The sequence below is a fragment of the Zootoca vivipara genome, chromosome 2 (genome assembly GCF_963506605.1).
Source record: "Zootoca vivipara chromosome 2, rZooViv1.1, whole genome shotgun sequence".
NCBI lineage: Eukaryota > Metazoa > Chordata > Lepidosauria > Squamata > Lacertidae > Zootoca > Zootoca vivipara.
Genome location: NC_083277.1, coordinates 69,918,672 through 69,944,512, shown reverse-complemented (window position 1 = coordinate 69,944,512; position 25,841 = coordinate 69,918,672). Strand labels below are relative to the sequence as shown.

Below are 25,841 nucleotides of genomic sequence, written 5' to 3'. Positions count from 1 at the left end.
CATGGCAACAGGGTGTTACTTAGCAAGCATTCCACTTTGTTCAGGCAACAGGGGAAGGGTTTTGAATTTAGAAGAGAGTTACACACGCTCACACAGTCGAAGCTGCCAGAGAGTACATGGCTGCAAATGGCATCTAAAGGGATCTTATTTTGGAATCTGTTAGAAAGCAGAGGGAAGGAACCTTGCATTAGGCAGCAGTGATGAGAGGGAGCGATGAGGGGGAAACCTTGCAGGGGGACTGAAGGTAAGAGACAAAGAGGCTGAGGGCAGGGCAGACACATGAAAAGCAATTAAGTGGATGCAGAGATTGTGTGAAGTTGATACAAAGGGAAGCAGTAGAAGTTGAAGAATGTAAGAAGATATGGTGGGAATCAGGGTTGCGGGAGAAATTTGATTCATTATGCATTTAAAGCTGAATCTATCAAGTTCACACATTCTAAAATAATGCGTGAACTGAAACACAGGGCTCCTTTGAAATGTGCATTTATCTGAATTTTGCAATATAGTTCTCCAATCCTGCAATGTTTGCATGTATTAGGAGGAAGTGCATAAAAATGAATGCAAAGCATGCGTTATATCAGGGGAAATTGCTGGAAAAAATATGTACATTAGTCAAAACTGCATATAAAAATGTGTTTATCATGAGAAATCTGCAGTAAAATCCTGATGAATGTTCAATTGCGAATAGCTTCAAAATGTGGAGAACTGAATTTGAATTTGGAAAAATAAGAACCGAAATTGGCAGGTCCTTCGGTCCTTGGCTGGAAGGTTAGGGGTCTTATTTGGGCTCATTGAGGTGTTGACATTTGTATGACACACTAGGTTAAAGTCCATGCTGACTGTGTAAAAGGTGAAGTTTCACCAAACCTTCCTCACACACTAGGCTCCTCATATATGCCAGGCTTATTAGAGCAAACAGCTAGGAAATACCTTTAATAGTGCAAAACAAAATTATATTTTAAACCTGCCATGGCTGGGGGATTCTTTAAAAACACTGCCACTGCCACTACTACCACCAGCATCAACAGGCCACAGAATTTGTCAGTTTCCAATATAAGGTCATATCCATGCTGTGCAACCTTTTGGTTTTCATTTTACAGTAGAGTGTTTCCAGCACGAGAAACATCTCCTTTCAGTAAAAGAGCAAACAGATTTTCCACCAACACTCTTCTGCCCTGTGTAGTCATTCTCTTCCTACTGGATGCAATGCTTCGTTTCCACACCTACTAAAGCAGAATTGGGGAAAGAGTGCCATCACAGTAGGAGGGAAATTGTTGCACTGGACACATCTTGTACATGCAGAGTAGCTGGAAATATTGAGAAAAGTGCCTCACCCTCCCTTGTTCTCATCCTTATCTGTAATGGCCAAAACAAAATGCTTGTTTCTCCTACGCATGATTGTATATCCAGAGCTGCATGTTGTAGTGGGATACTGAAAGTTCTGTTTTGGATGCTGCAGAAAAGCATGAGGGACTGACAGTATAAGCCACTCAAATTCCCTATTCTTGTAAAGCAAAGGCCTTGCAAAATGTAGTGACCTCTCTGGAGTAATTTGTGGTAGTTTTTATCTTGTGTCCCACTGCCTCTGGCCAATGCCATTCCTCTGCAGCCATGGCCCTGATTCTAATTGCCTCCTTGACACATCTGCTTTTTGGAGGATTAGAGCGTCCAAAATGCCAGTGATGGCACGCCATTTATCATGTAGTTTGGTCTGATCATCAGTAAGCTATTTCCTCTCTTTGTCCTAGTCTACCAGAAGTTACCAGTGCAACCAAAGAAGAAATAGGCTGTTTTCTGACTTCAGGTCTAGGTCTAGAAGTTGCTGGGTCCATGGCAGGGAGGGGGTTGAATAAGGTTTCTTCCTTATTCTTTTGAAGAACTCTGTGAAGTAAAGGGTACTGGACCTCTTGTTTCACACCCTAATGTGAATCCTAGAAGACTTCCACATTCTCCTTAAAATTCAGGAAAGTTTTTGTGTTTGATGTATTGTGTTTTAATTTGTTGGAAGCCACCCAGGGTGGCTGGGGTAACCCAGTCAGATTATTATTAAGGGCTTGAGAAATTTGTGGCGCTTCTTGAACAGATATCACACTCATTGATTGTTGAGGGGACTCCTTAGATAGTGAAATAGCTTCTCCTGCTCCACACCTGAGATCACTCATCTCCACACTTCACTCAGAGGTCCTGTTGAAGGATGAAAATGAATGCATTGTGGGAAGGAGCCAGTAGCTGGTCTCACCCTTGGTTTTTTGTGCAGAGGCCTGCACCTCAACAATACTGGCAGGGTAAGTTGTGCATAGGGAGCCTACAGGAATTTGGTGTCATCCACATGAGTTGTATGCCAAGGAGTGCCATCTAATCAGGAGTAGCCATAGTTTAATACCGTAGTAGAATGCATGCTGTGTATACAAAATGCCCCAGGTTCAATTCAGGACACATATACTGTTTAAAAAGGATGAAGTAGCCTTTTGATGGGAAAAGGCCCTTGAAAGCTGCTGCATCAGATTATATTGGGTTAGATTACTCTGTGTCAGGCAGGTTCATATATACCACTTTCACACACTGTTTTCCATGTAGAGTAAACACCTGCACAGGGCTAAAGCATAGGAGCTGTAAGGTCAGACCACACTTGAGCCATCATTACATCAATGTAGGTGGGTTTATAGCACCCTCTCTTGCTTGCTGAATGTAGTATTTTCTGTTTTGTATAGATGTGGTAGTGCTTATTCAGTGGGAGCTGTTGGCTCTAGAGGTGACCATAAAAGTTCAGGAAATGATTAATTATCACACACTCTTAGGGCTTTATTTTATTTTATTTATTTATTGAATTTATATACCGCCCTATACCTACAGGTCTCAGGGTGGGTCACAGAATAAATGCACATCCTGAAGCAACCAATAACTAATTATGTGGTTTACAGTGGGATAGCTCAGTCAATAGAGCTTGAGACACTTAATCTCAAGGTTGTGCATTCAAGTCCTCCGGTGGGCAAGAGATTCCTGCATTTCACAGGGTTGGACCTTGTGGTCCATTCCAACTGTACAATTCCATTATTCTATATGGTGATAAATCTGTGGCAATGAAAATTAAATGCTTTACCAGAGCGATAATAACAATGCATAGAATTTACTTTAACCCAAATCTACTTAGAGAAAACAGGAATCGTAATTGTCTAAATCTGTGCTGCCAAATGGTACTGAGTCACTGCTTCAAAGGAGGCAAATTGCACAGATATTGGCTTGGATCCTAAAATATGTGGACATAATGAAATAAAAGGAAGGAAAGTTTCCAGTTTCTTCCTACCCCTTGCAGGGGTTACATCCGCAGCTCCTGTTGACTGTTCATTCTCCTTTCCTTGTTCCATTCAGTTTCTGGGTATTTCATGTCAGCTGTAAGCTAGGTGAGCTGCATGGTGTTTTATCACTGTTATATGCTCTGCCAATCTGATCCTTCCATTTCTACTATTCTTGCAATTCCTGTAAATTCCAGCCCTGCCACTATTGCCAGCCCAAACCTATGGGGAAATTATTATCACTTATAATATTAACAACCTGGATTATGAAGGTTATTGTTTACAAAGCCCTCTCACCTTTTAATAAATGTGGCATGACTATTGTGTCTCAGCACAGTCTGCCATCATGCCAGGGTGCTCTACTCCGGGTCCAATGGCTGGCAGGGATCATCATGGCCTCCTCTACAAGCCATTGAGTTTTAACTGAGCCTGCCCACAAACTGTTTACATCAGCAGTGGACTTACTGGGTATGCAAGTTTAAATTGCAACCATGTTCCAGTCCTCCTCCTCCTCCTCCTCCTCCTCTTCTTCTTCTTCTTCTTCTTCTTCTTCTTCTTCTTCTTCTTCTTCTTCGCTGTCTGATGCTGGAGAGAGAGAGAGAAGGACCCATGTTGCAGTGCTCTGAGTGTATTATATGTAAATAAACGTAGATTAGCCAAAATGCTGTGTTGCTGAGGTCTGTTATGCAAACTGCGAAGGCTCTGTGGATCCCTAAGTGTGCTGATGTCTCCAAGGAATCAGTCACTGTGATGTTCAGGTTGGTGAAAGCTTTTGAAGCTCCCAAACGATCGACCAGGAGGGAGAGAACATGCTAGTCGGGCATGTGTCTTTACCAAGGTCCTACTCATGTGTAGGACGCTCCTGTAACACAGTGCTCATACTTCCCCAACTCATCTAATAGCTCCCTATATCTTGTACTTCAGAATGCTATGCACAAAGGTAGAATGAATTCCTGACTTCTACGCTTGATTATTTACAAACCATTACACAGAGGGATAAAGCCAAAGAGCTTGGAAAATTTCCAAACAAACAAAACGGAACATTGTGAGCTTAATGAAGGAGAGAGAAAGAGACACAGACAGACAGACAGACAGACAGACATAGCTACACCCTCTCTTCAAAGATATTCAGAACTCTCCTTGTGGCTGGCAATGCCGTTGGATAATTATCTCTGTTCCATCACTGAACATGAAACCAATGACCCACTGGAGCGACTTGTCATTTCTGAAACTGTCTTTCTGGGAGCTGGCCTTACCTTCACTGAGGGGACAAGCATAGGTGAGCTTGTTGCAGGATGAACTAGTGGGTTTATGATGGGTGCGTTTTAATTGTGTGTCCTCTCAGTAAAGTACTACTTCGGCGCTTCTCTGTGAAATAGATCTGCTGTGGCAGTAGCAGCCCTGTGTCCTGTAGCTCTCTGGAAAGCTATTGTAGTCTATTGGACCTGAAGTGATGGCTGTAGTTTGCCTAATGCCACCTGAGTTTTACTATTTACCAGCATATCACTCACTGCACCAAACAAAACAATAAGCACCCTATATTCTGCTGTCTGTTGGCAGGAAATTAGGCTACAGCTTTTTGTTTAAAAAATGGTTTCTTATAAATTCTTCAAGGGTGCTCAAAGTAGAGGCAAGTAAACAAGCAGGTTTTAAGCATTCTCAAAGACGTACACCGAAAGTGTTATGGCTTTAGTTCTGGTCTAAATTTTCTGTTAAGGGTTTTCATAACTGAGGGATTTGCTGCTTCTCACAGAAGCAACACTTGCTTTTGTTTTCAACATGCTGTGATGTCATGTTATCATGAGGTTGTTATTGGGGCTTAATGATATTTGAAATGAAATCCGTAAGTAAGCACTGAGACTTTATCTTGCTGGAAGCAGCTTTTGCGTGGACATTTTCAGTTGTTCTTTTCTTCATAAGACTATAGTTATAGGAGAGGCATAGCAACCATGAGTTGGTTGATATATTACTTTGGCCACAGAAAGTGGCACCTTAGTTGAAAGTGTCCTATTTCATCCCCTCCCCCTCGGAAATATTATGAAGCAAAATGCACTATGGGTGGGTGTCAAGGCCCAATCTGAGTCAGTGCTGGCCGGGGCTGGCACAAGACCCTTGACTGCTGAGGTAAAGAAGAAGATGATCCTTGACATCTGAAGGGAAGGCGTTCCACATGGAGGACATCACTACCGAGAAAGCCTTCAGCCTGATTCCCTGTAACTTCATTTCTCGCAGTGAGGGAACCAGCAGAAGACCCTTGGAGGAGGACCTCCATGTCTGGGCTATTGATAGAGGTGGAGGTGCTCCTTCAGGTATACTGGGCCAAGGTCGTTTAGAGCAGGGGTCCCCAAACTACGGCCCCCGGGCCGGATGCAGCCCAATTGGCCTCCCAATCCGGCCCGCGACGACCCCCGTCGCCCGCTGCCGCCGCCCACTCTTACGGCGCACGGCGCGGCGGCGATCTTCAAAATCGGCAAAAAATCACCGAAAATCCTTTGTGCGCATGCGTATGGGCCTCTCCCGACCCAGAAGAGGTCATTTCCGATGCACTTCCGAGTCGGGGGAGGCCCATACGCATGCACACAAGCGATTTTCGGTGATTTTTTCCGACCGTGTGCGTGTGCGCATGCGCACGGGCGCGCACTCCCCCGCCCTCCGGCCCGCTGCGCGCACACTCCCCTGCCCTCTGGCCCGCCGCGCGGTCGGCGCGGCGGGCACTGGCCCGAAGCCCGGTAAGTCTGGGGACCCCTGGTTTAGAGCTTCAAAGGTCAGCACCAGCACCAACACTTTGAATTGTGCTCGGAAATGTACTGGGAGCTCATGAAGATCCTTTAAGATCAGTGTTGTATGGTCCTAAAAAATCCCACCTTTGGAGTCCTCTGTCTTTTGACCCTGTTGTGAACTAATTCATTGTTTCTCCATTGGGTTCTGCAGAAGTTGCCATTTCAATCTTTGAAAAGATGCAAGCGCAAGAGATCCTCAGGAACCTGCGGCTTCCAGAGTTTGAAGACTTCAGTCAGTTTTTCCGAAGTTTGCCGGCTACTACTTTGGTTGGCATTGGTGCCTTTGCAGCTGTTGTTGCTTACTGGTTGACCAACCGGCCAAAAGCAGTGAAACCACCATGTGACCTCCTGATGCAATCAGAAGAAGTTGAGGTGAGTCTTAATGCTCTTTACAAAGAAAAAGAGTTGGACTTTATGAAAAGTTGTTGCTGTGTTTTTGCTGCACTGTGTTTAGTAGGCAGCATGGCTCTTGCATCATTGATTTTTTACAATATTCATAGACAGCAGTCTTAAACGTTGTGACAGTACAATTGATTTTACCAGAATGGCTTGCCCAAAGTGGTTTTTGAGTTTTCCTCTGGATACTAATAGTGACTTTATATTTTCCAAAAGTAAAACCTGGTATTTTAGTACGGTACATGGATTCTGCTCAAAGACTTTGTGAATGAGTTGTAGTGGGTGTGTTAAGGGTTGAAGATTTCTTTATGTATTGGTCAGTGTGAGATATTAGATTACAGAGCAATTCAACCCACCTTGTGTCAGGATGGGGAGGGAAGGATGAGTCGGATTCAGCAAAAGTATCTCTCAGCCCAGCTCTGCCATAGGAAGCCACTACCAGAGTGCATTGCAGCAATGCAATCTTGGAAGTCACCTGGCTCAGATACTATGGAGAAATAAAGATGAGTGTCATCAGCATACCGATTGCAATTTGAATCAATATTCATCATGACTGCTCCCAAAGGCTTTGTGTCAATGCCCTGGGGATAAAATAGTGCCCTGTGGCACCCTATAGCATAACTGCCAAGGGTGCAAAAAAACCTCCTATCAATTGTACTGTCTGGACTTGGCTACTTAGATAGCTGTAGAAGCACTGGATGTCCCACTATGCCCATCCCATGGAGCCTGCCCAGGAGGATACCATGGTTGACAGTATTAGAAGCCACAGGCAGATTGAGAAGCAATCCCTCCTCTTCTTTCTCCCTTGGTAAAGATCACCCAACAGGATGTCCAAGGCCTGCTTGATATCATAGCCTGGCCTGAATTAAAATCAAAATGGGTCTAGATAATCCATATAATCCACAAATGCCCGTAGCAGCCCCTAGAAAGGAGGTATTTGCAACTGGTTGGTAGTTTTTGTCCAAACCAATGGATCCAGGGCTGGCTTCTTTAGAAGTGGGCACAATATCACCTCTTTTAAGGCAATAGGGACCACTCTATCACATCACATAGTGTTAACCCATGGTCTGGACCCAACCAATCAATCAAATCCTCTCTGCTAAACCAAGAGGGACCTTGCCCATATCCTCAGTTGGATAAACAGAAACTGATCCCACGAAACATTGGACTGTGTGGCATTGAGTAGTTCAGTTGGAGATACAAGAACAGAGTCAAGGTCACTCCAAAGTTGAGGTATATATCAGAACAAACTTAATATGACCCACTTGTCTGCAGATTACTGCCATGTGCGCCTCTTGGCCACATATTTGTTTTTGCAGCAAAAATGCCTTAATCCAAATAATTACTGAATATTTCATTAGCTTGGTATTATTACTATGATATCTCATTTTTTAAAATATGGTTGTTTGTGATGAACAAGCACTTTCAAGGAAGCACTTGCTGGACTGAATTCCAGTTCTGTGAAGCAAAGTGTTTTTTTGTGCTGACCTTCACCGAAAATGATAAAACAATATATTTTGTTGTTGTTTAGCTGCCCAAATATTAATGAAATATTTACATGTTTCTTTTCTGAAAAAGGAATGATGCAATAATATCCCCTTGCCATTGTTCTTGTTTGTAACATGCTTTTAATCCTTGGAGACATATTTGTAAAAGCCTAGACAAAGCAGGGTAATTATACTATTGAGATTCCTGTTATGGTACTCAAAAACCCCTCATTATTATTTTATTTTTAAAGTCCATACAAAAACTTTGTTGTTGTTGTTTAGTCGTTTAGTCGTGTCCGACTCTTCGTGACCCCATGGACCATAGCACGCCAGGCACTCCTGTCTTCCACTGCCTCCCGCAGTTTGGTCAAACTCATGTTCGTAGCTTCGAGAACACTGTCCAACCATCTTGTCCTCTGTCGTCCCCTTCTCCTAGTGCCCTCAATCTTTCCCAACATCAGGGTCTTTTCCAAGGATTCTTCTCTTCTCATGAGGTGGCCAAAGTATTGGAGCCTCAGCTTCACGATCTGTCCTTCCAGGGAGCACTCAGGGCTGATTTCCTTAAGAATGGATAGGTTTGATCTTCTAGCAGTCCATGGGACTCTCAAGAGTCTCCTCCAGCACCATAATTCAAAAGCATCAATTCTTCGGCGATCAGCCTTCTTTATGGTCCAGCTCTCACTTCCATACATCACTACTGGGAAAACCATAGCTTTAACTATACGGACCTTTGTCGGCAAGGTGATGTCTCTGCTTTTTAAGATGCTGTCTAGGTTTGTCATTGCTTTTCTCCCAAGAAGCAGGCGTCTTTTAATTTCGTGACTGCTTGTGCACTCTAATCCTTTATGCTTTTGGGGTTACTTAGTGTTATCCAAATATATAATTTTGAGACAACTGAAAACAAACTACTTGGGCACGGTGAGTGTTGAAGTGGTTTTATCACGTGGGCTTATGAGGCATTGCTGAGGCAAATGGACTGCTCAACCAGTAGTGATACATTAAGTATTTTTCCCTATTCTGAGAAATCACCAAGCAACCATGCAGTAAGCCTAGAAAGACCAATTGGAAAAGGAATTCAGAATGAAAATACTGAAGCGGCAGAAGTCAACACAGAGGAATAATTAAGAATACATTGTCTCTGAACTGTAATGATGAGATCTAGTTTTTTCAAGTCTACTAACCACAAGGATCAGCCATACCTAAACTTGGTATTTTCTTCAACTAATCTGGAGAAGGACGGTCATCTAATAATAATAATAATCCCAGCTGATCAATTGATTTATTATTAATTTTATTTGAAATGGGAAAGTTCAGGAAAACGTTGATTGAAACTTCAGGCTACTCTTTGATGTATAAAATAAGGAGACCATTAAAATGTTCCCACTACATTAGAAATGAGATAGTAGGCCACAAAATTCATATTGTGCCAATGTTCTACTACATAAAGAGATGCTGTCAAAGGTGAGTAGGGGGGAAACAACTGTTTTGAAGGTTGAGGCACACAGCTGTGTATAGAACAGTATTTTTTTTCCTCCAACTGACTTCTTTGTGAGTAACATGAATGATGCAGCAAGTCTCATGAAATATACATTTAATTCCATGCAAGTGTCCACAGGGAGCATTTCTACAGCCAGCGGTAAGAGTATTTTGAAAGCACATTGTACAAAACAAGGATTCAGAAAAATCAATACAGCAAAATTGCAGGTTTAGAATGTTCTGTAATGTTATGCATAAACGAAGCATAAATAGAAACTTTTAGCAAGCAATTATGTTCTCACTGCACCATAAAGTGGCTTTGAAGGTAACATAGATTGATATATCCATCCACATGCTCTCCTACAACTGAGGCTCCTGAAAGCGCATGCTTGCATGCTATTTGGCCTTTGAGTAATCATGCTGATACTATTTATTCTGTAGCACAATCCAAGCATCCACATGTATAAGCAGTTGCACAATCTGGGTTTTAAATCAAGCAGGTGGCCTGCATGAGAAGAGGAAGCTCCATACTACAGACTTTTGCAACTCTTGGAAGAGTTGTTCATAGAACAGAGATGATAATAATAATAATAATAATAATAATAATAATAATAATAATAATAATGATGATAATGATATTTATACCCCGCCCATCTGGCTAGGTTTCCCCAGCCACTCTGGGCGGCTTACAACAGAATATTAAAATACAGTAATCCATCAAACATTAAAAGCTTCCCTAAACAGGGCTACCTTCAGATGTATTCTAAAAGTCTGGTAGTTGTTGTTCTCTTTGACATCTGGTGGGAGGGCATTCCACAGGCCGGGTGCCACTACCGAGAAGGACCTCTGCCTGGTTCCCTGTAACTTGGCTTCTCGCAGTGAGGGAACCGCCAGAAGGCCCTTGGTGCTGGACCTCAGTGTCCGGGTAGAATGATGGGGGTGGAGATGACATGCTAGAGGGGAGGGGCTTAGCAGTGCCCTCCCCACTCCGCATTGTGTGATTGCTTACACATGAGCACAGCTAAATGCCCAAATAGTGCTACTGTAAATTGACAAAAGGGACGTAGCCAGGCACGTCAATCGTCACATTCTTTAGGATCTTGACAGTCTTGCCAGAAAGATGTGAAAAGGGCGGTGGTGGAGAAACCAGGGACAAGAAGGGATCAATGTGAGCAAATGAAGCTTTGTGAAGGTATAGGCTGCATTTCTGTTTGCATGGGGATTAAGGTGTGTTTAGCATAGCTTTCTTTATACTGTCTCTGAGTCTGCAGTTCAATGGCTTTAAGAACTTTGTCTGAGTAACTGGAATGTGACTCAAAGGGCCAAACTCCTGATCTCCCATTGTCTGTGTTGTTTCACTGTAGGGCTGGGATGGTGCACGGAGATCTGTAATAGGCGACAGCTCCCAACTGCTAACCCACTACTATGATGATGCAAGGACCATGTATGAGGTTTTTAGAAGGGGTTTTAATATATCTGGTAAGTATTTGGAAGTGTTAAGGTGGATTCGTAGAGCATAATGTTCATCTTCTTGCCTGCATTTCCCACTAGACCTACGGGGGGGGGCTGTTGGCTCAGTTTCTGTAAGAGGCCAGTTGTTAACTCAACTTTGATGTTGACCAAGATTGGAAACTGCAATGGGCTGGAAGCAGTTTGGGATCTAGAAAACGAGGTGGTGGTCCAAATTGGGAAAGGCATATTATTGCTATGGAAGGATGGAGTCAATGGAATGCTTGTTTGCGGAAAATATTAACAAAACAACCGGCTCTTACTTCTGCAGCCCTCATAGACAGCACTGCCAGCACACCTGCCTTCTGCAAACATGGTCCTCTCACTGTCTTCCACACTTTATTGTCACACTCTGCTCCATCATTCTTCTTAAGTTAATCTCCTCCTTTCTGAATTCTTTTCCATGGCTTTGTGTGAACAGGCCTTCGCCAGCATGCACTGAGTAACAAAAAAGAAGTTGTTGCTCCCTTAAGGTGCCTGGCTAGAAGTGAAACATGGCATATTGAAGACAGGCAATTGGAAAAAATAATTTAGGCTTCCCAGGGAGTACGTCCTACTTAAAATAAATAAATCAAAACTTACTTCAAAGTAAACCTTTGTTCACTGTTAGTTGAGGAAATAAAATGTGTAAGGGCAAGCATAAACTCTCCCCTGCTTTTCAAGGATCAAGGATGCTGCTAATTTTTTCTATTCCATTGCACATTTACCATGTTCTTAACAGAATACTGTTTCTTTCCGAAGTACAACTCTGCATTTCACGGAGCAGTTTGATGAAAAGCTGTGAGACCTCTAAATCCCTTTATCTGCCATTTAAGGTCCTTCCCTTCTGTAGTGGAATAATACAGGCAGGGCTGTGTATACTTTGAGCTAATAAATAAACAGAATAGAAATATGATTATTTTTTAAAGAAAGAAAGAAGTAGATTTAAGAAACTATTTTGGATAGTTGATTGTTTGCATGAGACAAAGTTCTGTGGAATTTCAAATTTTGTGCTAATATAGAATAATAGAATTGTAGAACTGGAAGGGACTCTGAGGATCATTCTAGTGCAACCCCTGCAATGCAGGAATCTCAACTAAAACATCTGTGACAGATGACTATTCTACCATCAACTGAACATCTATTACCACCAGAAAGTTCTCCCTGTTTAGCCAGAACCACCTTTCTTGTAACTTGAAGCCATTGGTTTAAGTCTTACCCTCCAGAGCAGCAGAAAGCAAGCTTGCTCCATCTTTCATGTTGCAGCCCTTTAGATACAGTATTTGAAGATGGCTAGCCTATCTCCTCCCACTGCCCCAGGCTAAACATACCCAGCTCCCTCAACCATTCCTCATCAGGCTTGGTTTCCAGACCCTTTGTATACAAAAAAGTCTTTTAACCTGCCCATCCCGGATAGCTAAGTTGTCAGCTTGGATAGCTCAGTTGGTTAGAGCATGGTGCTGATAATGCCAAGGATGCAGGTTTGACCCCCTTATGGGACAGCTGCATATTCCTACTCTACAAGTCTATGTCTATGTCAGCCCCTCGATAATTGTGGTCGCTCATTTCTAATATAAGGTATGATTGTTGTGCCAAGAAGAGGGAGTTAAGACAAACCACCTCCAAGCTGGAACGTTCTAAGAAAAACATTTATTTTCTTTCCACTGGCTAGAGCCATCTGCTGGAGCTAGAAGTCTAAAGAGGACTCAAGCATTTGATATAACCAATAGGTGTAAATATTGCACAAGTTGCCTTAGGTCTTTGCGTTTGTCTTAACAACAAGGGCAGCTGAATACTTCCAGAGGGTTCTCCGCACTTGGACACTGCTTTCTTCTGTACAACCAAAGCAACTGTAATTGATATAGCAACCCTTGCACATTGGTTCAAACCGCTTCAGCATCTAGCAGTAATAACTGTGTGTGTGCACTTTCTAGGAGCTCCTCTTTGGGTGGACAGTAATCAGAGTGTAAATTATTCTGTTCTGGAGCAAAAGAGAAAATATCACTAATTCCAGGAGGAATAGGAACTAAAATCATGCTATAACAATTCTACCAACCTTTAGGATAAATCTCATATTATAATCGCACCTCATATAGCCCCCCCCCTTCCATCTGAAAAACATGCAGTATTTTGTTCTTGTTAGATTGAGGTTTTTCTTATTTTCCCTTCTGCCAAAGCAAACTGTACCAATGGGAGGTGACATTTAGAATGGAAGTATCAATCAGATAATGATGATGCAGCCCTCTAGGGTCTAGATATATTAATAAGGCAGTGGAGGTGCTTAATGTCACAGTCACCTTCTCATTTCTACATGAGAACACTGAATGGTCCTTGAGGGAAATTACAGAATGCAATATTCCATTAGGCAAGATAGCTTCTGTTTGCATTTGATGGGTCTCTGTATGAACTCCTGGATTGCTGACTTACACCCTGACCTTGATAACAACAATGGTTTATTTTTAGGCATGCTGTCCTGCTGAGGAGCACTCAGGCTGCCAGGAAGTGCATTATTAACCATCTTTTTGGAAAAGAATTATGGTTCTCATAGCTCATTTCATCTCTTTTTCTTTAGAAAATGGCCCATGCTTAGGATTCAGGAAACCAAAACAGCCTTACCAGTGGTTGTCCTATAAAGAGGTGAGGTTCATGTTATATTTTTCTTAATAGAACAACATTAGAAGAGGGTTTTTGAATTATTGGTCTTGTGGAGTATGTGTTCCTTCCACACAGCAGTTTGTTGTGGACTTAGTAATGCTCACATATGGAAGGTTTAAGTAGTGTCCACATGATGTTGTCCTCATTAAGATGACACCCCATATCTCCTTCCCAATTTTAGCTGGATTTACTATTTCTGAAGGGAGGGAGGTTAAAATCAAATTATTCAATGGGAAAACAATATGGGACAGCATTTTGATGAATATGATGTCGTGTGGATGCTGCACAAAACTTTCATGCATGAGAACCACCTAATTCACAGTAAACAATTCTACACACACACACACACACTGGTTCATTTTAGATATTATAAAACCCTGCATATTTTACAAAAACTATACCAATCAGGATTCCATTATTGCATCAATCAAAAGTTATTTACACTGTTTAATTTATCTTAACGCTGCCAGTGTTTTCAGCAGTACACAATTATTTCCCATATATTCAATAAATGTTTTCCAATCTTCTTTAAACGTATGTTCTTCTTGTTCTCTTATTCTATATGTTAAGTCTGCAAGTTGTGCATATTCTGTCAATTTAAGTTGCCATTCTTCTTTGGTTCACAGTAAACAACTCTTTGGAAGTGCCCATACACTATAAGAGCTGTTTGTGAACAGACAAACACAAAATCCCTGTTAAGAATATCATTGGATTTGCCTAATGCAATGTGCAAGATGTTCCTCTATTAATTATTCTTAAGTGTTTTCTTTTACTTTCAGGTTGCCGAAAGAGCAGAAGCATTGGGATCAGGTTTACTCCAAAAGGGGTGCAAACCATCAGCAAGTCAGTTTATTGGGGTTTTTGCACAAAACCGGCCAGAGGTGAGCTTCAAGAAAACCAGAGCCTTATCTCCAACGTCACATTTTATTCTTATTTATTGCAAACTGTAACTTATACCTTTCATAATCTCCTTCCAGTGGATCATTTCTGAGCTGGCTTGCTATACCTATTCCATGGTTGTGGTTCCCCTGTATGATACGTTAGGCCCTGGAGCCATTCGTTATATTATCAACACAGGTAAAAAGAAATGTAGATTCATTGTGAGTAAATAGCTTCATAGAAAGCTATTTTTGCTATGTAAAACAGCAACCTCTTTGGCTGTTCAAAGGGAGCATTACTGTATTTCACAAATAAGAATTGCTTCACTTCTGAATCCTCACTTTCTAGGGAAATGTTAGAAGAGGAAAACAGAAGGTCTTGCACACACACACAAAGACTGACTGGGTGGTTACAGGTGGTTGTTTTATCACACGACTGATATATAATGGTACTCCTTGGCAGGATGATATAGCCAGCCAAGCTACCTTTAGGGCAGTTTGGTTGACTGTGTGTTTTATTGTGTAAGTTATCAAGCCAATATCAACATTGTAATTTTTAACAGGTACTTTTAGTGTTAATATTCAAATACTGTACCTTTTTAAGATCCTTTACCAAGTCCTCATTCCCTACAAAAAAAGCTATTAAAATTTCAGCAGGGCAATCAGACCTAGCCTGTCAAATTCATACATTTGAATGCACTTCAGAAGATACCCAAGGTGGAATTTGAACATTAAGCACTAGTATCAACAGAGTCTAGTTGTGGCTCTGTAATGATTTCCTTTTTGGAGTTTCAGGGTAACACTAGTTCATTTCAGCAGTCATCCACTGGCAATATGGTACCAGAACACCTGCACTTTCATTTTGCGTTTTGGCTTTTTTTCTGGCAACAATCATTTCCCATCAGTAAAGATCAATCTCTCTGCTCCCTTTCTTTTAAAATACTAAAGCAATTGAAGGTGTATACCAGTATTTCCAAAGGAAAACTGTCATAGAATGTGTTATTTTGTTTCCTGCTTTTTGCCCAAAGACCCCAAAGTGGCTCATGGCATTTATAAAGTAGGGCACTTTCAGCCATGGGGAGAGTCAGGCCAGAAGATGAAGAACAAGTTGAAAACTAGGAGAACAGGTTGAAAACTAGAATTTTAAAATATTGAAATCAAGATACACAGAAGAAAGCAAGGGTGGTTGATGAGCCTGGAAAAGCAAGAGCTGTTAAATTAAGGAATTGGTGTATTTGTTTATTTGAGCTATTCCTCTGTATCGACCAGGGTGAAGTACAAAACATAGGCTGATATCTAGTGCTAAAAAAAAAACAACCCATCCACTTAAGACCATTGATTTCAGTGCTCTACTCTGAATATGACTCAGTTGGACACCACCAATTAAATAAAAGCCAACCAACCAAATAATAAAATAAGCAACAGCAATGCATACTAAAATGCACCAATGAATAAAAAAGTCAGTTAAACACCAGAGTAGGTGAATCAACATAAAGCACTTAAAATGCATTGGCAAATGAATAAACCTTAAGCTGTGCATTGATAACAATGTTGGTGCTACTTCTTCCTGTAAAACGCGGGAGGGCATTTCACAGATGGGAGGCCACCACAGAAAAGGCTCCTCTGCATTCCTGTATCTCTTTGTATAATGGTCAGTGACAAATTTCAATGGAGGACGGATTATGATTTTTTAAAAAGAGAAATGTGTTGACAATGCACTGCAATTTTTTCAAACTCATTTTGTGTTTGTTTCTTTGTGTATTTAGCTGATATTTCTATAGTAGTTTGTGATAAGCCTGAAAAAGCCAGAATCCTCTTAGAAAATGTAGAGAAAAAACAAACACCGGGCTTGAAATTCATTATTTTGATGGACCCTTTTGAGAAGGATCTTAAAGAAAGAGGGCAAAATTGTGGAGTTCATATCCAGGCTATGCAGGAAGTAGAGGTAAGGTTCTTTTGCATTGTTTTAATTGATTTCACATTACACTGTTTATGCAATTAAGCAGCAGTTCCTCAGAATTATAACAAATTAAAGTTATGTGATATGCCGTCATATTGTGTGTGTGTGTGTGTGTGTGTGTGTGTGTGTGTGAAGACTTGTCAAGACTAGCACAAGTATAAAATGCACTGATGGACAATCAAAGATGGCCAAAGTAATAATAAGAGGTGATTATTTTTTATGTCTATGCATTATGCAAACAGTTTTTCCTCTTATTTATCACCATCTGATATTACAACATGACACAAGCAAATGAGAGGCACACTGCAGAAAGGCATCTGCAGAAAACGTAGCCCTGGTGACTCAAGAAAGTGGGCCACTCCACAGGCTATAGCATGGGTGGCTAACCTCTGGCCTTCCAGATGTTGTTGGGACTCAAACTTCCATCGCCCCCAGCCAGCATGACCCCCAGTCAAGGATGATATTCCAGCAACATCTAAAGGGCTCCAGGTTAGCCACCTTCCTGCTGCAGGGAAAGGCCTTTGGCCAATCCACATATATTAAATTGTTCTCCTTTTTATTAAATCCTTTCAGGACTGTGGTCGAGAAAATTGGCGTGCCCCTGTAGTGAGTATAATCCCTTTTATTCCACACTGAACATTTCCTCATAAACAATGAGCACAATTTACCACAAACGTCTCCAGTGCAAGCATAACTGAAACGAATGAAAGCTGCAGAACAGCCTGTCTCTGTCCTTGTGCATGATCCATTTGTGAAAGTTGGTGCAGGGGTCTTTGTAGATGATTCTCATATTTAAGAACCATTTGGTTTTAAATGGAATCCAAGTTGCGTGTGAAAATCACAATTGGCCACGTTTCTTGCTGTATATTAGAAGTTGTGCCCGTGGGTTCCTTTTTTCTTTTTCTTTTTTTGGAATATTTCAGCTTAATGGACAAGGCATGAGAGAAGTAAAATGGGAGTAAGATGGGGAAGGGGAAATTGCTTTGGAGGAGGAGGTAAGACACTTGGTAAATATAGTCTAGTACAGATACGTGCCTAGCCAAACTACATGCTAGAGGTGGCCACCAAAACCGTTACTACAAAGGCCCCTTCTTCGTTACAAAGCACCCTGGGTAAACAAATGGAGTGCTTAAACATTCAACACGATCAGAGAGTTTAGAGCAGGCATCCCCAAACTGCGGCCCTCCAGATGTTTTGGCCTACAACTCCCATGATCCCTAGCTAGCAGGACCAGTGGTTGGGGAAGATGGGAATTGTAGTCCAAAACATCTGGAGGGCCGAAGTTTGGGGATGCCTGGTTTAGAGTTTAGAGTGACAAAGTGAACCAGTGTGGGGCGGAAATTAAAAAATTCTGAATTTTTCTCACATGAAGTATCAGCTGAGGAAAAAAAATGAAGCAGTGAAAATCACGAACTCTGAGGAAATGACTGTGATGGGCACCTACTACCCAACTACCTAAGTTCAGGCAGCAGCACCAGAGCTGCTAGAAGGCTGGGAATAACTTAAACTAACAGTACAAACAGGATCGGCTTGTTAATTAGCCTCGTTGAGGCCGCAGGCTGGCAGCATATCCTTCACATACCTTTGCTGCTGCTGCTCCGGCTGCAGATAAGAGTTACTGCCCCCCCCAGTTGCCCCTGAGGATGAAGGTCCCTCTGCCACTGCCTGCTCCTCTCTAGACTCTATTTTTTCCTCCCTTGACACCTTCAATGTGCTGGGGCTTCCCTGCACCACTTCCAGTCGCCTCAGGTGACAGAGGAGGAGGGAGCACCAATTTATGATTTCCCTCAAGTGGCTAAATATCATGGGCCAACCCTGAGTACATTGCATTCAGTGGGACTTAGTCCCAGCTAAGTGTGCATATGATTGCAGCCAAGTACTCTTGCATGGAAGTTATCCAAAGAAAGTAATCAGCTTCGTATGCTTGGAACAAAATACTGTGGCCGGAGGGACAAAGAATTCACACAGTGGAAAAGCATCATAATTTGTCTCGGACCTGCACTGTAAGGTTAAAAATGGATAAGCAATGTACAAGGAGCTCCCTGCTCTCCTTGGGAAGGAAGGCTGGGGTGTAAATCATATAAGTAAAATAAATGAACTAAGACATTTCTTTTTCTTCCATGACTTTTTCTAGCCTCCTCGACCAGAAGATCTATCAATAGTCTGTTTTACTAGTGGCACTACAGGTAAACTTTACCCATTTTGCAACAGTTTTCCTTGGGCCTTAATTATGTTGACATTGTACAGAAAAGCATTTTGATTCCATTAAAATAATATGTAAATAGATATCAAATTTAAGTTATGTATATATTTTTAAACATATTTAATATACACCAGAAAGGATATGAAAATATATTACTATACAAATTGTAGCACACTGGCAGATGATAAACAGATAGATTGCTGCTTTGTCAGTTACTTAAATATATGCATTGCATTTTGAAAAATAATAGGAACGTGTATGCAGAATTCTCTGAGAATTGAATCACTAGTTTTAGTTTAACATTGCTTATTAAGTTTACTGTTAAAAAAATACAAGTCAGCCTAGCCGAACCATTACAGCTAATGAGCCAAAGTTTCTTATCACTTGAAATGTTCACTGATGTAAAAAAATATAACAACTCCTGTTTGCGGATTCTGATTATTTTAAACACGTAGCCAATACCTCCTCATTTTCTAGCAGGGCAGAATGAGGACTACAAACAGATCACTGCCAATATTCATGGGCTTTATCCTGAGTAACTTAGTCAAGATCCAATGTTAGCCAACAGCAAAGTAAAGAAGGAAAAAAGGCGCTAGAAAAGCAAAGATAACAGAAACAATGAAATGCTGCTGCCATGAAAAAAATCTCTGCTTGTATCTTTCTCCTTAAGCCTTTCCAACCAGAGGATGCAGGCATATTGTCCACCACCATAAACTTACTAGCCCCTCTTAGGAATTGACCTTGATAGAAAACAAAGAGGGCAAAGAATGTTGTATTATGATTGTGACAGTTCTTTCAAAACTGTGCCAAATGTCCCTTCTGAAAACCTGCCATAACCAATGGGTTGCATCCAAGTGATCCAAGAAGCAATCAACTAATTAATTCTGACAGGATCGGAATAACTGATTCCAGTAAGTTGACAAATGATAAAGTGATACTGTATTCTATAGTGGCAAGACATACTTAAGAGTTGAGGTTGGACACCGCCACCCCCAAAGAAATAAAGTTATGAATTGCCATGACTGAAGAAGCTGAGTTTTTCTTGTTTTTCTTTCTCAGAAATTCACTTTTAGTATTAATCTGTGAGCCTAACAATTTATTTATTTTTTTTAAAAAAAACCTTCTTGATTGAGTCTTTTTAGCTACTGGCAAAGATGCTGAAACAGTCACTAGTGGCAAGGAAGATCAATTATTTTATTAGTTATTAACTGTAGGACAAAATCTCTTTTAACAAGAACTCTGTGTTTTTTGCATATTAAGTTTTTGGAATTTAAAATGCTCCGAGTGTGTGTTAGGCAGTGTATAGATTCTAGTGCCATTTCCTGACCCAAATGAATGACTACTGAGCAATGGCATTTGGATTGTGTACTGGTTTTGATCTGGATCTGATGCAAGGGCTCCAGGTGGCTGAGTGCTGCTGTTTGCATTGCACATTTACATTTAACAATGCCAGCGTGATGTTTTCTGCAGCATGCTTTTGCACTTGTGTGAGTTGTGCAATACACCAGTCTAGTTCAGACATAACGCTACACCATAGCAATTAAGCACAGCTTTCCAGATTGTCCAAATACAGACATTCTGTGGTTAATCTTAAACTGTAGTTAGCAAAAGTAAGCCAGCTTCAGGGCATAGTTTAGCTTCCTGGTCTGAGGGCAAACCGTGCAACCACCTTGCTGAAGCTAAGCAAGTCCATCTCTGGTCAGTGCCTGGCTAGGTGATCACTTCAGAGCCACATGTACACTGCCTTAGGTTCCATGATGAAAGAAAGGTGGGCTGTAAATGTAGAAAAATAAACAAACATAATGAATAGTTTATGAAGCTGGTTTGTTTTTTTACCAGCCATGGTTAAGAGAGATCACAGTTTAGGGTTCAGGATTAAATGCTAAACCACAATTAATCTAAAGTGAAAGTGGAATCTGCTGATCTAGTTGAGAGGAGAGAGAATGAATGAGTGAAGAAGCCTGTGGCAGCGGGAGAGCTAGGTTCCTTCTCCTAACAGGAAACCATTTTTGCCTTCAACATGACTTCTTTTCCTGCTTCCTGCCATGTTGAGGTGGCAACACTAGACATTGCAGCCTAAACATGCTTGGGACCCTCCAGGACAGCAGGAGGGAGGGTGCAATGGCTGTAGAAGGAAAGGGAAATTTGTGAACATCACTCCTGTTCATTGAAGCCTTCACTGGATCAAAGAGCCTTCTGTGATTGGAAGTACAGTGGTACCTCTACTTACGAATTTAATGCGTTCCGAACACACATTCGTAAGTCAAAAAAAATTGTAAGTCGAATCCCATAGGAATGCATTGGGAGAAAAAAAATGCGTAAGTCGAAGCAACCCTATCTAAAAATTCGTAAGTAGAAAAAATCCTATCTAAACTGCGTCCAAGATGGCGGACAGAGCTCCATTCGTAAGTAGAAACATTCGTAAGTAGAGTTATTCATACGTAGAGGTACCACTGCACGCCATACAAAATAGCCCTAAATGTTTTAAATAAATATAATTATCACTGCTAATCTAAACATCAGTTAGGGACTATCTAGGGTGTGAGACACAGTCCAAATCGAGACTTGGAACCAAACCCTATTCTTTACCTTGGGGTACATTCTTCCCATATACACACATACACTTCTGACTTGCCCTACAGATGTTGGGCCAAGCTATGCAGTTTTAGTTAACACGGTTATTGTATTAATACAATTGATGATAGATCCATTGCTGCTAATTTAGATGTCACTTATGGACAACATTCTGGCCAAAAACATATTGCTGTCTCAGGCAAGAGGCAAGATGGTGCTGCCTCCCATATTCCTCACACAAAAACCAAATGGATTGCTTTGGAGAAATCCTGGTGGGCGTCTTAAGCAATACTGAAGTAATGGTTTGAGATATATAAAGCTATAACACACAAACCTTTGAAAGCATTTAAAAGCTGCTTGCTTTTCAAGGTAGTCCAGGAGCAAGCATGTTCATTTTAATGATACTTTAAATACTTCAAAATGAGGCCCCTTGGAGGAAAAGCTTATTGTGCCCTCTTTCAACACCAGATAGAAAAGTATTCCTCAGGTAATGGAAAAGGTCCATTGCTGGCAGTCCCTGGAGGTCCGTTTTGTGGTTACACGTGGGGCTTTTTACACCTCCCTTCCATGAGAGTGCTTTCTTTAAAACTAGTGAAATTAAAGCATCTTAAATTGTTAAAGTGCTCAACAGAAGCTGAGAATGTGCATCCTTTTATGGCTCACTGTATACTAGATAATCCAGAGGCAGTTTCCCGAGAGAGTCCAGTGGTGTTGGTTGTCTCTGCTATATACCAACTATAATCTTCCCTTCAATCTTTCCATGACAGACTTGTTTATGACAATAGTGTTGACAATATCATCTTCAGGATAGGCATAATGGAAGGGAATCCTGATTTAACTACAGCTGTGCTGGGATTTCAAATGAATGCACAGAGCTCAGAGTTTGGGTCCCTGAGGTGGTTCTGCTTTATCACTGGTGGAGAAGCTGTGGTGCTTCAGGTTTTGCTGGACTCCTCCCATCATCACTGACCATCGGTCCTGCTGGCTGGGGCTGATGGAAGCTGAGAGTCCAGAAACACCTGGCATGCTGCAGGTTCCTCATCTCCGTATTATGTTTTGGTCCAGAAAAGGAAACAGGGGAATTCCCTTTGATTCAACTTTGGAAACTCTTAAGTGTTCCTTTGATGTATTTTTCTTCTTCCATTCTCCAGGTAACCCTAAAGGTGCTATGCTGACTCATGGGAATGTGGTTGCTGATTTTTCAGGTTTTTTGAAAGTGACAGAGGTGAATATTCTATCTGATTTATTTACGTTGCAAAAAAAAATTCAGCAGAATGTATCACATGCGGTGAATCGGTTACTTTGATGTGGAAACAGCTACCGGATGTGAAACTGTCTTTTTGAGAGGTCCTCCTTGCCTTGGTGCATCTGGTGATACTCTTTCAAACAGAGCTGGGTTGCGTGATTTTTTTGCAGGATGCTGAAATCTCCAGTTCCATCAAAATAATCAGTTAAGGTACTAGCCTACAACGGTCAGTGAGTCTTTTTCTGCCTATAAAAGGTTTCAGAATTTTGTTCACGTCTTTATACTCTTTTGTATGAGGATAACACCCCAACTTGAGGATAAAGGTATAAGACTACATTTTAACCCAGGAAATCTTCTCAAAAGTCGGGGGTCGTCTTAAAACGCCGGGTCGTATTTCTTATACGGCGAGTATATCCCAAACTATATTTTAACTGGAAAAATTGGGGGTCGTCTTATACGCCCAATCGTCTTATACACCGAAATAGGTATTTTGGAAAGAGGGAAGCAAATCAGGGCTGGAGCAATGCGTCCTCAGCTTCAAAATGAGATAGCAGTCCATGTTACCTAAAATGGGTCACAGAACTTTAAACACTTCTTCTCTTTGTGCTCTGGAAGAATTGCCATTAGGAATGTCCTTTTCTATCATTCTCTGTCTCTCTCTCTCTCTGTGTGTACTCCAGATTGGAGTATATACCATAAATGTATTTCCTACAGTAAAGCTCCATCTGCATTGTTGAAAAACCTCAGTCTCGTGCAATGCCTTCTTATTAGGTGCACTGATAGTCCTTCCCATTGTATTCACCAACTCTTCTAATTGCTTTCTTAAAACATGGGTCCTGCAATTAATGCAGCAGCAGGAAGCATGGTAGGGCTGTGCCATTCACCTGACCTCCCTCCAACTGAATCACTACTGCATACCATGATGATGAGGGGCAGTGGCAAGGAAGTACAGTGCAAGTGCACCAGCAGGAGCACTGTTTTAGTTCTGCAGGCACGTTGGCACTGTGCTGACTTCAGTGGCATCTTGCTCCTTCCCCTCTCCACCCTGGTATGCAGCAGTGACTCAGTCAGAGGAACTTCAGCTGAGTGGCAGAGGCCTACCACGCTCTCAGCTTCTGTATTCATGTGAGTCATAATTCATAGGGGCATACGTGGATATAATCCCCTGTAAGACTGTGAGGAGTTATCACTGTAATATGAGAAGGAAATGTAATTGCAAAATGTAACCACAGGTGATTCCTTCTGTGCATTGCTCTTCTTAGTTTGAATCTGAAATAATGTAATGTCTTTGGAGGTTAAATGAGAACCTAGAATCAATGATGGGTTGTAAAAATAGGATCAAATTATCCTACATCAAAGCATTGTTACATCAAAGGATTTGTCCAGCCTTAGCAAGAATGTGTTGGACTGTTCATGAAAGTTTGGTACGATCGAGGAACATGTGCCACCAGTCTCTCTGTTCCTGGATGAATGCATCCAGAAGGAAGTTACTTTATATAGTCCTGTTCTTAGAATCACTAAACAGGATTAGAAACACCACTCCACATTTTAGATGTGTGATTTATGATCACTGTCTTTTCAGTTAGTTTGCCATGATTTCCATAGCCAAAATAAATAAATGGTAGCTTAAAGGTTGGTAGCTTAACTCTTTTTGCCATTTGTGAGCATATTTAGTGTTATGGGCTGGGCTTACAATTCCTTAGCAGTTTAACTCCACATTAATTACCCTTCAAGTGTCCTTATGGATGTGGATCAAACTCACTTTCCTTTAAAAAAAATTGAACAAAAGAGAGGAAGATAAAAAGATGGCCTCTTCCACTGAGAAAAGTTTGTGATCATGGTAGCAAAAACCTACTGGGTATTAACTAACGTGACATTATCATTTAAAGTTGATATCCAAGTACCAATTTAAGCCATAGCAGGCATCTAATACTTTAAGTCTGCAAGATTAGTTCATAAGGTTGCCTTCTTTTTTTTCTCCCTAGTAGGATTTCTGTGCTTTTTAAAAGCTGCCTGGTAGGAAAAGTCTAATTTATTAAATTTTGGTTATCAAATTGCCTTTGTATCCCCACAAAGTGTCACCTGTTACATTTCTACTAAATAACATAGGAAGCTGTCTTATAAACTGAGTCCGACCATTGGTCTATCTGGCTCAGTATCTACACTGACTGGCAGCAGCTCTCCAGAATTTCAAACAGGAATCTTTTCCAGCCCTACCTGGAAATACCAGGGATTGGACCTGGAACTTTTTGCAAGCAAAGCACATAGGCTCTACCACTGAGCCACCGTCCTCCTTATCAGGTAGCTTATTAGCAGCAAAAGAATCCTGTCAGGGAGGGGTGAGGATCCTAGCAACCTTATGATCTAATCTTCTGGTCTTGAGCTGTACTAATGCTCAAATTGGTATTTGGAAATCATTTGGAAGACACGGTGTGCAAAAAAAATCTGCTGTAGCTGAGTGGTGCAGGACACACTTTGCACGCAAAAAGTCCTTGGTTCAATTTCCAGCATCTGCCCGCAGGGCTGTGGAAGACTCCTGCCTGACAGTCTGGAAAGCTGCATCCAGTCAATGCAGAGCATTGGCTTCCCATGCTCCCAATTCAGGTGAATGTTGGCACTTGACTTTTTTGTTTAGCAACCGGACACTTTGCAGGAAACCTCTTAGGAGAAAAGAGCAATGCCTTACCTTGGAATATCACAGGGCAACAGAAGTGTTAAGGACAGAGGACACGAAGCCTAAGCGCATTGGTCGAAGGGCATGCTCGCCATCCAGCTCTCTGCATACGTCCCTGTGTTCTTCACCACTCCTGCTAACATAGTTCCATTGGTGTTGTGGCCTAACGCATTACTTCAAACACTGTTCTCTTTTTTTCTCGCTTAATAATCTTTACCCCTTTTGCTCCTCTTGGTGCCATTTTTCTTTTTTTATTGTTTTATGACTTTCTTGTTGTGTCTTCCTGTCAGTGTTTCTTTCCTTTCTGTCTCCCATGCCCTTCATCTGCAGAAAGTGATCTTTCCGAGACAGGACGATGTGCTCATCTCCTTCCTGCCTTTGGCTCACATGTTTGAAAGAGTGATACAGGTAAGAAACCTGTCTAGACTGACCCGGGCCTTGCGGGGCTCCTTGTTTTTGTTTTTTTTCCAGAGTCAGTGGTCTCCTACATATGAGGATGCACACATTTCCTATTTGCCTTTAGCACACATGTTTGAGAGAATGGTACAGGTAAGGTCTCAGCGTCAGTGGAAGTCCACTAATTCCCCTTGATCAATGAGTCTGCTAATGAACGGTGGTCACATTTGTATGCCACACTAAACTGTAGTTTAGCGTGATGCGCACAAGCTGCACTGAGCTGCAGTGTCAGGCTTACACACTCCTCCTCCTCCGCATGGCTGAGAAAAGGAGTG

At 41.5% G+C, this 25,841-nt stretch overlaps 1 protein-coding gene across 3 annotated transcripts in view; it reads left to right on the top strand.

The window, feature by feature from the left end:
• ACSL6 (acyl-CoA synthetase long chain family member 6) overlaps positions 1-25,841 on the top strand; it is a 91,464-nt gene that overhangs the window by 40,626 nt on the left and 24,997 nt on the right. For 2 of the 3 annotated variants that reach the window (XM_060271680.1, XM_060271681.1), the window contains exons 2-11: positions 6,225-6,445; positions 10,797-10,911; positions 13,493-13,557; positions 14,355-14,456; positions 14,553-14,652; positions 16,220-16,398; positions 16,987-17,019; positions 18,548-18,599; positions 22,342-22,415; positions 25,441-25,518. In XM_060271680.1, coding sequence (XP_060127663.1) covers positions 6,225-6,445; positions 10,797-10,911; positions 13,493-13,557; positions 14,355-14,456; positions 14,553-14,652; positions 16,220-16,398; positions 16,987-17,019; positions 18,548-18,599; positions 22,342-22,415; positions 25,441-25,518 — 1,019 coding nt within the window. Of the gene's footprint in view, positions 1-6,224; positions 6,446-10,796; positions 10,912-13,492; positions 13,558-14,354; positions 14,457-14,552; positions 14,653-16,219; positions 16,399-16,986; positions 17,020-18,547; positions 18,600-22,341; positions 22,416-25,440; positions 25,519-25,581; positions 25,660-25,841 lie in introns of all 3 variants that reach the window. The other variant, XM_035105421.2, reaches the window with a different exon arrangement.